Here is a 13,221-nt window from a genome sequence, read left to right on the forward strand (position 1 = left end):
ATTAAGCCAAACCCTTGGTTGGATTTAGGTATGGACTTTGGACCCTTATGACTCGGAAATATGTTACAAGTTATCTAAAGAGTCCTCCTAATTCTAATGGGCCTTTTGGTTGTTTCTGCATATGACAATTTCCCTGCATAGCCCATTAGGTTAAAAAGTTACCTTGCTAGTTTTTCAGTTGTACCATTCTCTTCATTTTCAGATAATAAACTGATCAGTACTCCATCTGATATTCATAGCTGTTTCAAACTGCTCCACTACTTTATCCCTGATTTTGTCTCACTGGACTTCTGAATTACCTTTGTTTCATTGATTCTTATTTGGGAGTATCAGGTGTAAGTGCCAAAATCAATCATTCGAAGAGAAAATAATAGAACCTTCCCTCCATCCAGGACTTTTACAGAACAGGTGTCAGGAAAAGGGTGGCTAAAATCTTTGCAGAACCCGCACATCGTGGACACAAACTGTTTAGACTTTGACCTTCAGGTTGAGGCTACAGAGAACTATTTGCTGAGAACCAGTCTCCACAGAGACGGTTTCTTCCTCCAAATGTCTCTGATGAATAGACAGATTGATACTATGCATAATTTCACTAATTTGACATTTTGTAAAAACGCCATACATCTACATATTGACAGAACAAGCTTCGATTAAATGTTTTCACTCAGTGCAAAGTGGAGTCAAAGTCAAATTCCTCGTTTTTGTGCAGAAGGTCTGCTAAATACAAATGCACACGTACATTTCTGATTTTTGTTGAAAAAAATATAAAGGACACAGAGAACACAAAGCATTTTACTTTAAACTATTATGAAAAAACATTAAATACACTCACCGTGACTCCGTGACCCTGCTTCCATTGTGTCTTCTATCGTGTCATCTTCTAACACCCACCCCACCCCCTTGCACCCATAGGACCTCCCTTATTACCTGGCCACTCCACTCCACTCCACTCCGCCAGAGTCCAGCTCCGGGGTTTCCAACAGAGAGGCGCAGGAGCTGAGGGCTCCCTTACCACGGAGCTCCGCAACAAGTGCTCGGAGGGGAAACAGAACTGCGAACATCTCAAACCGGACAAACACGGTGAGTTCACTTTCGCCCTTGTGTTTGCTAACATTTAGAGACACATTGTGCACAGTCTCTTGCTCGTTTGTTTTAAATGGAGCATTTATGGAAGTGAGTACTTATAAACACCGAATCTCCAAAGTTTGAGCTGAAGAAATAATACTAAAAAAAACTAAATTAATAAAATGTCTCCCTGTGACATATAGAGTTCATTAAAGAAAGGAAAACGAAGCCAAACTCCTTCATAAAGTTGTGTTCTTCGTGAAATAAACAAATGTATCATGTAAACCATCAAAGCGCTCCAATAGCGGTGATATTCATTGACTTGAACCCAAATTGTTGCCTTTCCTAGGCAGGCAGGCGGGCAGCCCGTGTGGATGAGCGCTCAGAGATGCAAGCCGCGCTGTTAATACTCCTCTGCGGTAAGTAGACTGCACACTGAGCTTTGAAGTCGGTCTCTGCTGCAGAACAAATCCTCAGAAGTGATCCAGTGAACGGGATCTCCACGTCACGGGGCTTTCTTTGATTAGTCTGTGGAAAATATGGAGCATATATGTCAGATTAGAGATGATATACGCCTTAATGTTGCTGCTTTGCTCACCTGAGAGGTATTCCAGCGTGATCTCCTGAAGTTGTGTGGAAAGCTTAACTTCTCTTTCAGTTTCATTCATTTCTCAGTCATTTCTTATTGTCCCCACCTGTTATTCCTAAAAGACGTACAAGAGTCGTGACAGATCCCACGCTCCCACCCGGTTGGCTGCTGTGTCTTTCTGAACACAGATAAGATTGCAGATGTTTCTTTTTTAGGGCCTCTGGTGCCCCAGGGTCTCCGAGGTCATCCCCTGTTCTGTCTCTCTGCATCTCTGTGGGAGGTGTCACCCTGTTTATGGTCCTCCTAAAACAGGCCAGCTGAATCCGCAAATAGAGGCACTAACTTCACACCTATATGATCGTCATCTAGCTTTTCAGACTGTGTTTGTGTTTGGTATTTTATGTGATCGAGGTTGTTAAAGTAAAGGCGTAAAGTGGTGACACTGCAGTATTTCTTTCATTATGCATTGCCCTGCAGAAGTATTCATACCACTTCCGATTTCTCAGATTTTATCTCATTGCAGCTACAGCCAAATTTTTTTAGGTACCGAAAACCAAAAAGTGTCTTGAGGTCAATGATTTCTGACCTGAGACAGAAATCACTGCTCATTCTTACCTACTGAGAAATAGCCAAGGTGCAGTGAAATCTGTCTCATCTGATAAAAGCATCTTCTTCTTCATGTTTGTTGCGTCTTTTACATGACTTGGAGCAAACTGCAAACATCCACAGTCCATATGTACTGTGCTTGACTATTGCTTTTTCTTTCTGAGCTACAGACCCCATGTTAACATGTACCATGTTTCTGCTGAGCTGTACGGCATGGGTTAGTGTGGTTGGGTACGCTACTTTGCCTGTTTCCATTGTAAAACCGACCAGTACCACAGCATTCCTGGGTGCCCTTTGTAGGTCCATAGGACCGTGGTATGGTACAGTGAGGTGGACTTTCTTGCGTCACACAGCACACGAATTGATTGGAGGACAGAAAAACATTACTGCCTGCAACCAGCATAAGATATAGGCTTACTAATGTGCCACTGTTGTTGTCTCACTAAGAACATTGAGTTTAGCTCCTGCTGCCCAGTGAGGGTTCAACTGGCTGTGAAAACTGTCTTGGTACTACCACAGAAGCTAATATTCACGGCCATCCTTATCTCTGCTCTTGTGGATTCAGCCAATCAGTGGCAAGGAAAATAAAAGTCACTCCTGGATTGACCGCTTGGCAAACATCAGCCAATAGTGGGTCAAGTAGCTTTATGTTTAGGCATTTCAGGTTGCAAAGGTTTATTTCTTTCAACTACTTTTGATATGCTTTATGAAAAATTATGCAAATAGGTGTTTTGGTTTGGAGCTCCGTTCCACAGAGAAATCTGCTAACGCAGATATTTACCATTCTGATCTCTGCTGAGCTTCTCGGTTCTGTTGTTGAGCGTGAATTTTTAAGTTTCATGCTTTATTTCTGATTTTTAATGTATTCATTCTGAACTGAGAATCTAGTCTGAGCCTCTACAAGTGGTGCTGCTCCTTGAAAGCCCACTGGATTCAACTTAAATCAGGTTTATCCATTGACAGCTGGTAAATTTGCGATCATTTCAGACATGATTTGATAATATTGAACAGGACTTCATGATTTTAGGAAAAACGCACAAATACTTTCCAAAAATAATGGGTAGTTTTACTATTCATTTTGGTTCTTCCTTTGACTTGTGTTCTTTGTGCTGCAGAGTTGAGCGATGAACCATTTTGTCCATGATGGCATTTCACTGAATATTAAAAAAGTTGGTCTGAGTTTCATATTAACAATTGAATTATGACTATATGAATTTTAGAAAGTTACTGTGCTGACAGATGTGCTGTCATCTGGTTCTCTTTCATGGTGCCTCATTCCAGCAGTTATTAGATGAGAAGTGGGCTTAGCTTGGAGTAACCAGCTAACCTGACAGTTCTGTTTTTTGACTGTGGGAGGAACCCAGAGTCACAAAACCCAGAGTACCCAGAGAGAATCCATGCGTGAACAGGGAGAAGATGCAGAGTCCATATGAACCCAGGACTTTCTTGATGTAAAGTAACCATGTCACATTATATAATAACATTTTAATAAACATGCAGTGTACAAAGCAATTAAACATTCATCAGGTTCAATAGATAGATGCACTTGATAAATGTCAAAAGATCAGTTCTACAGATAAGTCTGTGATATTCATCTAAAACTACAGGTGTGCTTCTGCAAGTATTTAAAAAAACCTTGATGAAAAAGTGAAAATGAAAGTTAAGTAGAAGAAAAAGGAAAACCTTGGTCGTTGCTGGTGTGTATCAGAGCTGCAAATTGAAAGTGTTGTGTGTTGTCAGGTCAGTGTTAAGAAACTGTCCATTCAAACTGACACTTAAGGAGGACGAGCTGTGGGGTCAAGGGTCAGCCGGGTTAGAGAGTGGGTTAATTGGATGTGCACAAATGAATAGATGTCAGTTTGTTTGTGTGTTTGATGAAAGAGGAGAAACACTCAGAGACAGCAATGACAAATAATTCAGCCATGCTCCACTTTTCCTTTTCACCTTTTTCTGTTTCTCTCTGAGAGGTAGAAATTTCACTAATGGGACGTAAACATAAAGCTTTTTTTTTTATGCCAACAGTAACCATAACAGCTTTGCTCTTTCTTGATTATACCACATTCATTGGGTTTGCTTTCTAACCTAAAGTGCCTGCTCAGTTTACTACCTCCCTTTCAGGTACATACAAATCTGCAACTGTGTGTTTAGGATTGTTCTTTTTCTTTACACCAGACAGCCTCCTTAGAAATGTGTGTGTGGCCAGGTAAGAGAGGGTTAGGCAGCGGGAGTTTGACTCCTTTGCAAGCGTCAGCCTCCGGAAATGTGGGGATACCAGAACAATGGTTCGGTAAAGCCTACTAGCTTGCAACACTAGAAACAAATAGGGAGGCAGAGGGAGGGAGAGAGAGAGATGGTGAAAAACATAGAAAAGGTGGGGGTAGTAGTGGTAGGATAGAGTCAGGACAAAGAAGAAAAAAAGAAACAGACTTTGGAGAAAGAAGAAAGACAGGGTGGTGGAGCTGGCATATGAAAGGACGGTGAGTTAGGTTTCTCCGTCCTGTTGACAGGGGCTTTTCTGGATTAAAACAGGAGGTGGAGATAAAAAGGCAGAGGAGGAGGACTGGTGGGGGCAGGATGAAGGGAGCTGGTCTGATTAAAAACAATGGAAAGGCTGGCATAGTGGTAAACTGGACTGCAGTCGCCAGTGTACACTAGAACAGGTACTCTGCTTTAAAGAGAAAGTCTTTACACCAGAGCTATTGGAAGAAATGTAGCTACTACATGTCAATAGAAAACTACAGTTTAGAGTTACTCATAAAAGTTTTGCCTTTATTATTCAATACTCTTTATTTAGAAACTAGAAATGTTTCATAACATGATTAGTTGGCCATTTAACTTCAGAGCAAACTGTTGAACTTTACAGCTAACATAATTATTTTTAATCTATTCCTCTTAAAAACAGATTCTCCTTCTACTCTCCAGAAGGATAGTAAGAGTATATATACAGAGAAATATATACTTTTCACCTTTTTAAATATTCATGTGTATGTTTTGATTTGTTTTCTTATTATGGCAATGAGTCACAGGTGTGGTCTGCGAGATTGCTGTGTTTAATGCATCTTGTTTAAAAAGTCCCAGATGGTGCAGTGTGTCAGGCTAAGAGGAGAGAGAATGAAGGAAGGTGAGTGAAAGGAGGAAATGATAAAAAGGACAATGTCAAAGGAAAGGAGAGAGGACCTAAGGTTATTTTCTATGCATTCAATAAATTAGCCTGTTGAAGAGTCACACAGTTCGAAAGCCTTTATTTCTTGAAAGCATGACATTTAATATTGGAATATTACATTAAACAAATAAAAAACTATTTCTAAAAACAGAAATGTGTGCTTAATAAAAAGTGTGTTTCATGCCTGCTTAAATGTTATTTTCAAAAGGTACTTTTAATCTGACAAATGAACCTCATCGTCACACATATTGTAATTTATTGAATATGACTATTTTCTCCATCTAAATCTAAATTAAACTTCTAGCAGGTTTTTTTTTTACAATGATGTCTTATTTTGTGTTTGACTTAAAAAGTAGATTATGTGTCCTGCATATTTTTCTGTTGATCCAACAAGTCAGGCAGAGAAACTGTTGCAGCTCCCATTCCTTCATGCTTGACTTTAATTAAGTAAACTGCAACTTTATATCTCCTTTTTGTCTTAATGTTTTAAGCTAACACATATACTTGCTCCTAAATGAAGCAGCTTTCTTGTTACATTGAGACAGTTCTTGTTCATTCTTAGAACTCGTCCAGCCAGTAACCTGTCTAGACTTTAATAGATACATGGAGGGAAACCAGAAACAATTCTCTTCTCTCAGGGTTTACACAGGGTCATTACCAGTTCAAACCTTTTGTTAAAAAAAATCACTTCCCATGGTACTCCCTGGTGTACTCTCAATCATTTCCAAGCGTGCTGACCTCTGCCCTCGGCTACTCAGAGGAAAGTGGTCCATTATACAGATGTGGCAAATTTATCATTTAACAACTAGATGCAACACAACAATTATCCTGCACACTTAATAGTTCTACATACACACAGGAAGACAGAAGGCACAGCAGAAATACACATCCATAATTGTTTGTAGTTAAACGCATTCAACTGTTGCATAAATTCTTTAAAAAGGGCACTTAGGGCGCTGTGCACATGCCATGCCTCAGTCCTGTGTGTGTGCTGTGGTTTCCTCTATGTGTAGGCAGACCTTCTTTATCAGAGGTTCTGATTAGAAGCTACAGCACACAGGACTGTACTCCCATCAGAGGTCTAGGACTCCCTGAGCAGCTGCTGAGCGCCAGGGCAAACACACGGCACCCGGGTTACTAACCACACCGGCAGCAACTTGCTTTCTTTGGACAGGCTGTCTGGCCTCAGGACACATCTGCTGGCCATGTGTACCCCCACATACCCACAATCAGCCTTGCTGCCATTTAACCTCTATCATCAGTATATCTTTAGAAAAACTGTTTCACATTAAATCTGAGTGATTGGTAATTACAAGTCGGCAGGACGGGCACCTATTGTCCTTTAGGTTCCCAATACAGTTCATTCAAGCAATGCCAAACATAACTGGCTTCACTTTGACCACCTGTTGCTGTCGGTGTCTCACTCCATATTTCGTAACCACTGTGAAGTGAGTCGGACATTTCCAGCATCAGGCAGGAATGTGGAAGTGTCTTCCAGTGCAACCAGCTGCTTCCCAGAGCCAAGCCTTGTTATCTTAAAAATCAGTGTAATAGGAAGCGTCTGGTTTTTAGTCAGTGATACTGTCGGTTTGACCAGAAGGCAGACAGTCAGTCATAGTTAATGGGGTTTACAATCATTGACACTTTGAATAATACAGGTTGCTGCATAGTTTCAGCTGAACCATTGAGGGAGGATCAGCTTGCTTTTCTCAGCTGTGATATCCTGAGCTCTCATGTAATGGTCAGTAAACTTCTGATCTTGTAACTTAAAGAGTCAAATCAGAATTGGTTGATTCTGTTGTCCTGTTCTGGTGGTGCTAAGGTTCAGTGCAGTCTTTCCTGAATGAAATGCAAATCAACTTCAAGCTCCACCTAGGATGTTAAAGGGATATTTAAATTTTTTTAGTGCAGTTCTGTATAGCTAATTAGTAATAAGTCCTTTAACTGTCGTGAATATATGTTTTCATCACTCTGGGCTTCTTAGAGTAGTGGACACTAACAGATAGTCAGACGTTCTCCCATCATTTCAGCTGATTTAATTATTTCAAACAATTCCAACTGAAAATGTTGAGTATGATTCAATGTTATATTGAATCATACTAGTCATCTAAACTTAAACATATTGTTAACTTTGGTGCTATCAAGCAGTACACTTGAAGTGACTCAAACAGATGGTCAGTCAGTCCTACATTTTAGCTGTGTTCATACAACAGGGGCTCAATTGCATTTTTTCTCTTTATTCATTTTTTAAGATGGGAGTTCATATTACTAATTAAATATGACCAGAATCAAACTTTTGTGTGAACGGTTTACAACCCCAAAGCAACCCACATGCACAGAAGAAGAACGTTGATGCCAAACAGCAGTGGATGGTTTACAGAAGTAATAATGGATGCTGTGGTCTATTGGTATAATTTAACATTGTTGAGCAATTGGATTTGACAGTGTTACAAGATCATAACAAGAGAAAGGAAGCCAAGAAAAAAGAAAGCACAACTAATAGTGTTTCTTTTGGTGCAAAATTATGACGCATGTCTCACACCAATGGCGTAGAAGTCGGATAAAATGAGACATGATCATTTTGGCTACAGACACTTTGAAAATTGTACATATCTGATTCAGCAACACATATGGAAGCGACACAAATCAGATTTTTTATTTTTGATATGGAACGATAGGAATTAGGCTGTTCACACTGCCATGAAAATGTTGGACATGAGTCACATAAGTGGAAAAGATATCTTATTTCTGTGCATTATTTGCCTTCTGTGTGATGGAGCCTCAGTTTAATTCTGCTTAACAGCAAACATGGATTGTCCCATGCTCTGCATTAGTTTTTACTTCACTAAAGTTAAAGTTTTCCCCTGCAGACATCATATACTCACCTTTTTTAATGCTTCCATCTTTTAAAAACTTTATTTTCTAAAATGAGATGTTACCTTCTTCCCCCCTCTTTTTTTTAATCAAAGGGCTTTAGCATTTGAATTAGGGAGGATGGCAGTAGTCAGGAAGGTGAACACAAGGGCAGAGTAGGGAGCCTGGTCTGCCTGGGGAGATTCAGTGGTTATTAGAAGAAAAGAGAGACGGGAGTCGAGGCCTGAGAGTAATAAAAAGGTGAACAGGGAGGAGAACAGCTGGCTTTTGGGGTGTGGGAGTCAGCCATGCATCAGCTAAGTGCAGAGCAAAGAGAGACCAGAGACTATGAGAGGGAGAAGGTAAACTAATTAGCTGGGAAAAGGTAAAAAAAAAGGAAAAAAAAACAGTTTTGACTTTTTTCTCCTGGGGTCTTAAAATAGGAGCTTGAATGCAATTTCTGATAATATTTTAGCTCCCTTTGAGTTCAAGATCCATCTAACTTAAGTCAGGTCAGCTCACTGGATTTCTTAAAATGAAACTGGAACTAAACACTCTCCTGACAATGTCCATGTTTGCCCCATATTCTTCTTCTTTGTGCCCCAGTAAACTGTGTGTTTAGTTGTTAATGCTTGTCTTATTGTTGGTCTGTCAGTCTTTGCTTCCTGTGATGCCTTACCTGGTAAACGTGAAAGCAAACTTGGCCCCGCTGTCCTGTCTCACAGGAATCTGGCATATGGATGTTGCATCTCGCTCCCTTCTGCTCCAGAGCTAGAACATTTATTTGTTTTATTCAAAATGGAACAGAGAAATTACAATATGAGACTGACAAAAATCATGTTTTTTTTTTTCTTTTTATTTCACAAACTTTGATGCTTCAGCTATATGGTGATGTGTGAATCTGTCCTTTTAGGGAAATGCAGATTAAACAAATTAAACAAAGATTTGCATTGTTTTAATGGTACCACAACATGGCCTGCAATATTAGTGAATCTTATATTAGCTCATGGGAAACAAGGACACTACAGCTGATATTACTGTCATTCCTATTGAGTTATGATTAAAAACAATTGCTTTAAAAAGAGTGATACTTGAAATCATTCTTTTGCCAACTACCTCCAAGGAAAATATTGACATTACCAATGCTTTACATCACAGGAATTTCCTCAGAATCTCAAGAAAGTGGGGTTTCCCTGATCGCAAGTGCCAAGACCTAGTCTGGTAAAAAACTAGTCTTTTGATTTACGCCTTGCTTCATGCAGAGAGTCTGGACCCATGGGTCGTGAGAAACGATTGGTTGCTGGATGCGTGGACTCTGTTGAAGATTTTGATTTTACCCAATCACTTTTTGTCTGTGATGTATGTAATACGCCAGTTTGACTCTATGAACATTACCAGAAATTGCCTTCTCTATAAACAACCATCCTCCACCACAAAAGAGAGAAATGCCAAGCTCAACGCGGCAGCTCTTAATGTTATTTTAATATTTGGAAGGGCTTCCAACGAAAATTGCTTTTAAAAAAAACATTATTGTTCACAACTTATCCTTCTGTTCCTTGATTGGCCCAGTGGAAGGTTCAGCAGAAAAACATTATTTTCAATGGGAGAAAACCCAGACGGAGCAGTGATGGGAGATAAGAATTGAGCAGAACTGCGTAGGAAAGCAATGGCCAGGCTAGCATTGAGCTATCGGATTCAACTGATGGATTTGGTTACAGTGTAAAGCTTGCTAAGGAAATGCAACAGTTGGATTTGAGTGGAAGTAAAAGTAAGTGGGCAGCAAAGAAGTCACTTCTGTCCAGAAAAAACTAAGGGACAAATCACAATTTGCTGCAAGTACCAGGATTGGACTCTTGTTTTGTCTCTTTGGGTGATTTGAAGTTTGAATAAAGAAAACATACTAGAAGGTCAATTTTTTTTTTCATTTAACAAACAGAGGCATTATTACTGCTTGGGGGGGAAAACTTCCAGGACCTCAGTATGGCCTGGTCTGCTTGGTCACACACTGCTGTGGATGACATCTCATTTCTCAACAAGCATTTGTTGCAAGTTAGCCAATGTGGTTGTTTTGGTCACTCTACCATGAACAGCATTCTCTAGTTGATCCCACAAGTGAGCACTGGAGGTGAGCTGCTCCCTCATGCAGCCCATTTTATTACTTCCAAACTCTAAAGGTGCTTTTCCACTAGACCACTTCTAACCGGTACTGTCCCGGTCCGGCCACATTCATATTCTACTAGCAAATCCGGAGCGGTTCTGTGTGGCTGTTCTTAGATTTTCCACACAATTAAATTAATTTATATGTACACATCACCACCATACCCATATAGAAATATGGAGGTTACTTTTTAGATGAAATTGTGTTTTGTTTTGTTTTTTTCAAGGTGGATGAAATAAAGCAAGTCTCTTAGAATAAATAGAAAAGTCACACGTCTTGTTATGCAGTGTATGTAAACCTTTGGTTTCATCTATTTGTCCCTGCTTTATAAATTTAATTGTTATAATCCAACTTGACTTAAAATGTCTTGCTTTATTATTATTGTCATGATTCAGGTTTTGGGTGAGGTGAGGTAAGACGCAGGCATGCCCAGGATGATGAAAATAATTAATTTTAATGAAATGTCCAAAACAGAGACGGCACAGGGAACAGATTGACGACATAACACACGACGAGGATCCGACACAGACAAAGACAACAGGTGGGGTTAAATACACAGGGAAGGTAATCAGGGAACGGGATACAGCTGGGAGCAATCAACAGGGAAGACAGATTCACAGGGGAAACTGGACTAACACAGAAAAACTACACAGAAAACACAGATCCTAACAATTATAGTGATACAGTTGAAGGAATTTTCTGCATACATTTTCTTCAAGGTCCAGTTCGAGTCATGGCTCATGTGTTTAGAAATCTGAAGACAAAGAGAAAAAGTCGCTCAGATAAGAAGACAATGAAAAGCCAAGTCATTATACAAACATCAAATATCTGCTTCTGTCCTCAACCTGCCTACTTCCTTCTCTCTCATACACACACACACACGCACACACACGAGCCTAAACCTTTGAGTGCCGGCCAACAGTATCCAGGACAGATTTGATGTTGTGTCTGGATGGATCAGCCCTTTGTCTGGAGGGGAAGCTCTGTTCTCTCTCAGGCGTCTGCCCTGTTCTACTGGTGATTCCCACTCTTTCTCTCCCGCACTGACAGATAAAAGACAGGAGGAACAATCTATTTTACATGGACCATTTGGCTTGCTGTAGTCTTCGCTTATAATAATAAAAAATGTTGGCAGCTTTGGCTGTTGCCTTGTACATAACCACTAATAGGTGTCTTTTGTGGAGTCAGCAAGTAGAAGCCTGATGTTTGCATTGAGTAAGATGAGGGAGGATCAGTGGTTACGCTGTAATTAGCAATGAGCGTACCTTTGAGCAGAAGTGGAGCACATGTGTTTGCATAGATGCACAGGTGGGCAGCGTGTGAGCTACCTTCATCTGCCTGGCACCGATCTGAGACTTTGCTTGTTGCAAAGTGTGTGTCGAGATTGTTGAAGGGTGTTTGTGTGAGTGGATGTGAAATCCTCCTCTGCACTGTTCTCAGCAGGCTTCATATCTGCAGCTGGCCGCTTTGCACTGCCACGCTGTGGAAGTCTATGTTCTACTGCATTGTAATCACAGAGAACATACAGACACAGGCTGCGTTTCCATTACAAATGTACGCAAAACTTTGTCTATTTTCCGCTAATGTTGAAAAAACACTATTTTGCTATTGCGGAGTTTCCATTAAATAAGAAACAAAATTAAAATCACACGTGAATAAGTTTGTTCACACGATAAGTTATTAAAAAACATTCCATGCAATCATCTTCCAACTACTAGTTTTCTTTTTCGTGGTCTGCTCCAATTGTTGATTATGTGACTCGTGTGATGTGAAAAAAGTGTTTACATTGCAGTTTAGTGAGAAAAAAATAAAATAAAATTGATACAGACAAGAAACCACCTCATCCTAGCAGCAAAACGTTGATTCAAAAATGAGTTTTTCCGAAATTCCATTTTCAATTTGCTCAATTGCATTGAGCAAATTTATTTTCGAAATGTCAAATTGTTCTGTTGGTCAATGGAAACACATCTAGTGACAGATAAAACAGCCAGCTCTCTAGATGTGATAAAAACATTTTTGGTTTGGTTGAGAAATCCTTTGCTCCATGAGTGGCTTCAATATTTTGCTCAGTGAGTGTAAGCAACCAAACCTGGACAAGGAAGGACAAAGGGTTTTCAAAAGTTGGTAAAAAAAATTTCAACATGGCAAACTTGAACATAAATGAATGTTAAAACTGTCGCATTTCTATTTGTAAAAACTTTTTGAAAAACATGTATCCATTTATTTCTACTTTGCAAATATTCTTTGTGTTGGTCTATCACATAAAATCCCAGTAAGCACAATGAAATGTGGGGTTGTGATATAACAAAATGTTAAAAATGTTGAAAGGTGTGAATACTTTTGTAACTGTAGTTTTTTAAATGTGTTTTGCAAAAACATTTCCTCCTTATTGTTTTCTATCCCCTTTTTTGTGGCTAGAAATGTTGCCATTTTGGTGAAAACAAAGTAGAAGTGTACTTTGAAGTATTTCTTCTCAAACCTTTCAGGCACTTTCAGAGGAGATCTTAATGTACTAAGATTGTCAAATATGTTTCGGAGTTGAATTGTTTGCACAGCAGCAGCCTACATATTGCTTTTTCCATGGCTGAGTTAAGATAAGACACACCTGCTCTGGAAAGACTGTAGATTGACATCAGGAATATTGTACACTCTTCATGCTAATTAACTCTCTCTCTTTCATTCTCTCTGACCTTATGGGGGGATGCATTCAGATTTATATCTGTTGTGTATCTTAATATTTATCTATCTTTATATATATATATATATATATATATATATATATATAAA

At 39.5% G+C, this 13,221-nt stretch overlaps 1 protein-coding gene across 1 annotated transcript in view; it reads left to right on the forward strand.

The window, feature by feature from the left end:
- The first annotated feature begins 891 nt into the window (after positions 1–891).
- LOC106964879 (laminin subunit beta-1-like) overlaps positions 892–13,221 on the forward strand; it is a 22,957-nt gene continuing 10,627 nt past the window's right edge. The window contains exons 1-2 of the mRNA XM_015060641.1: positions 892–1,080; positions 1,419–1,484. Coding sequence (XP_014916127.1) covers positions 1,454–1,484 — 31 coding nt within the window. The 5' untranslated portion in view covers positions 892–1,080; positions 1,419–1,453. The remainder of the gene's footprint in view (positions 1,081–1,418; positions 1,485–13,221) is intronic.

Source organism: Poecilia latipinna, unplaced genomic scaffold (assembly GCF_001443285.1).
Source record: "Poecilia latipinna isolate Pla-1442-1.1 unplaced genomic scaffold, P_latipinna-1.0 Scaffold1733, whole genome shotgun sequence".
In the NCBI taxonomy this organism is placed as follows: Eukaryota; Metazoa; Chordata; class Actinopteri; order Cyprinodontiformes; family Poeciliidae; genus Poecilia; species Poecilia latipinna.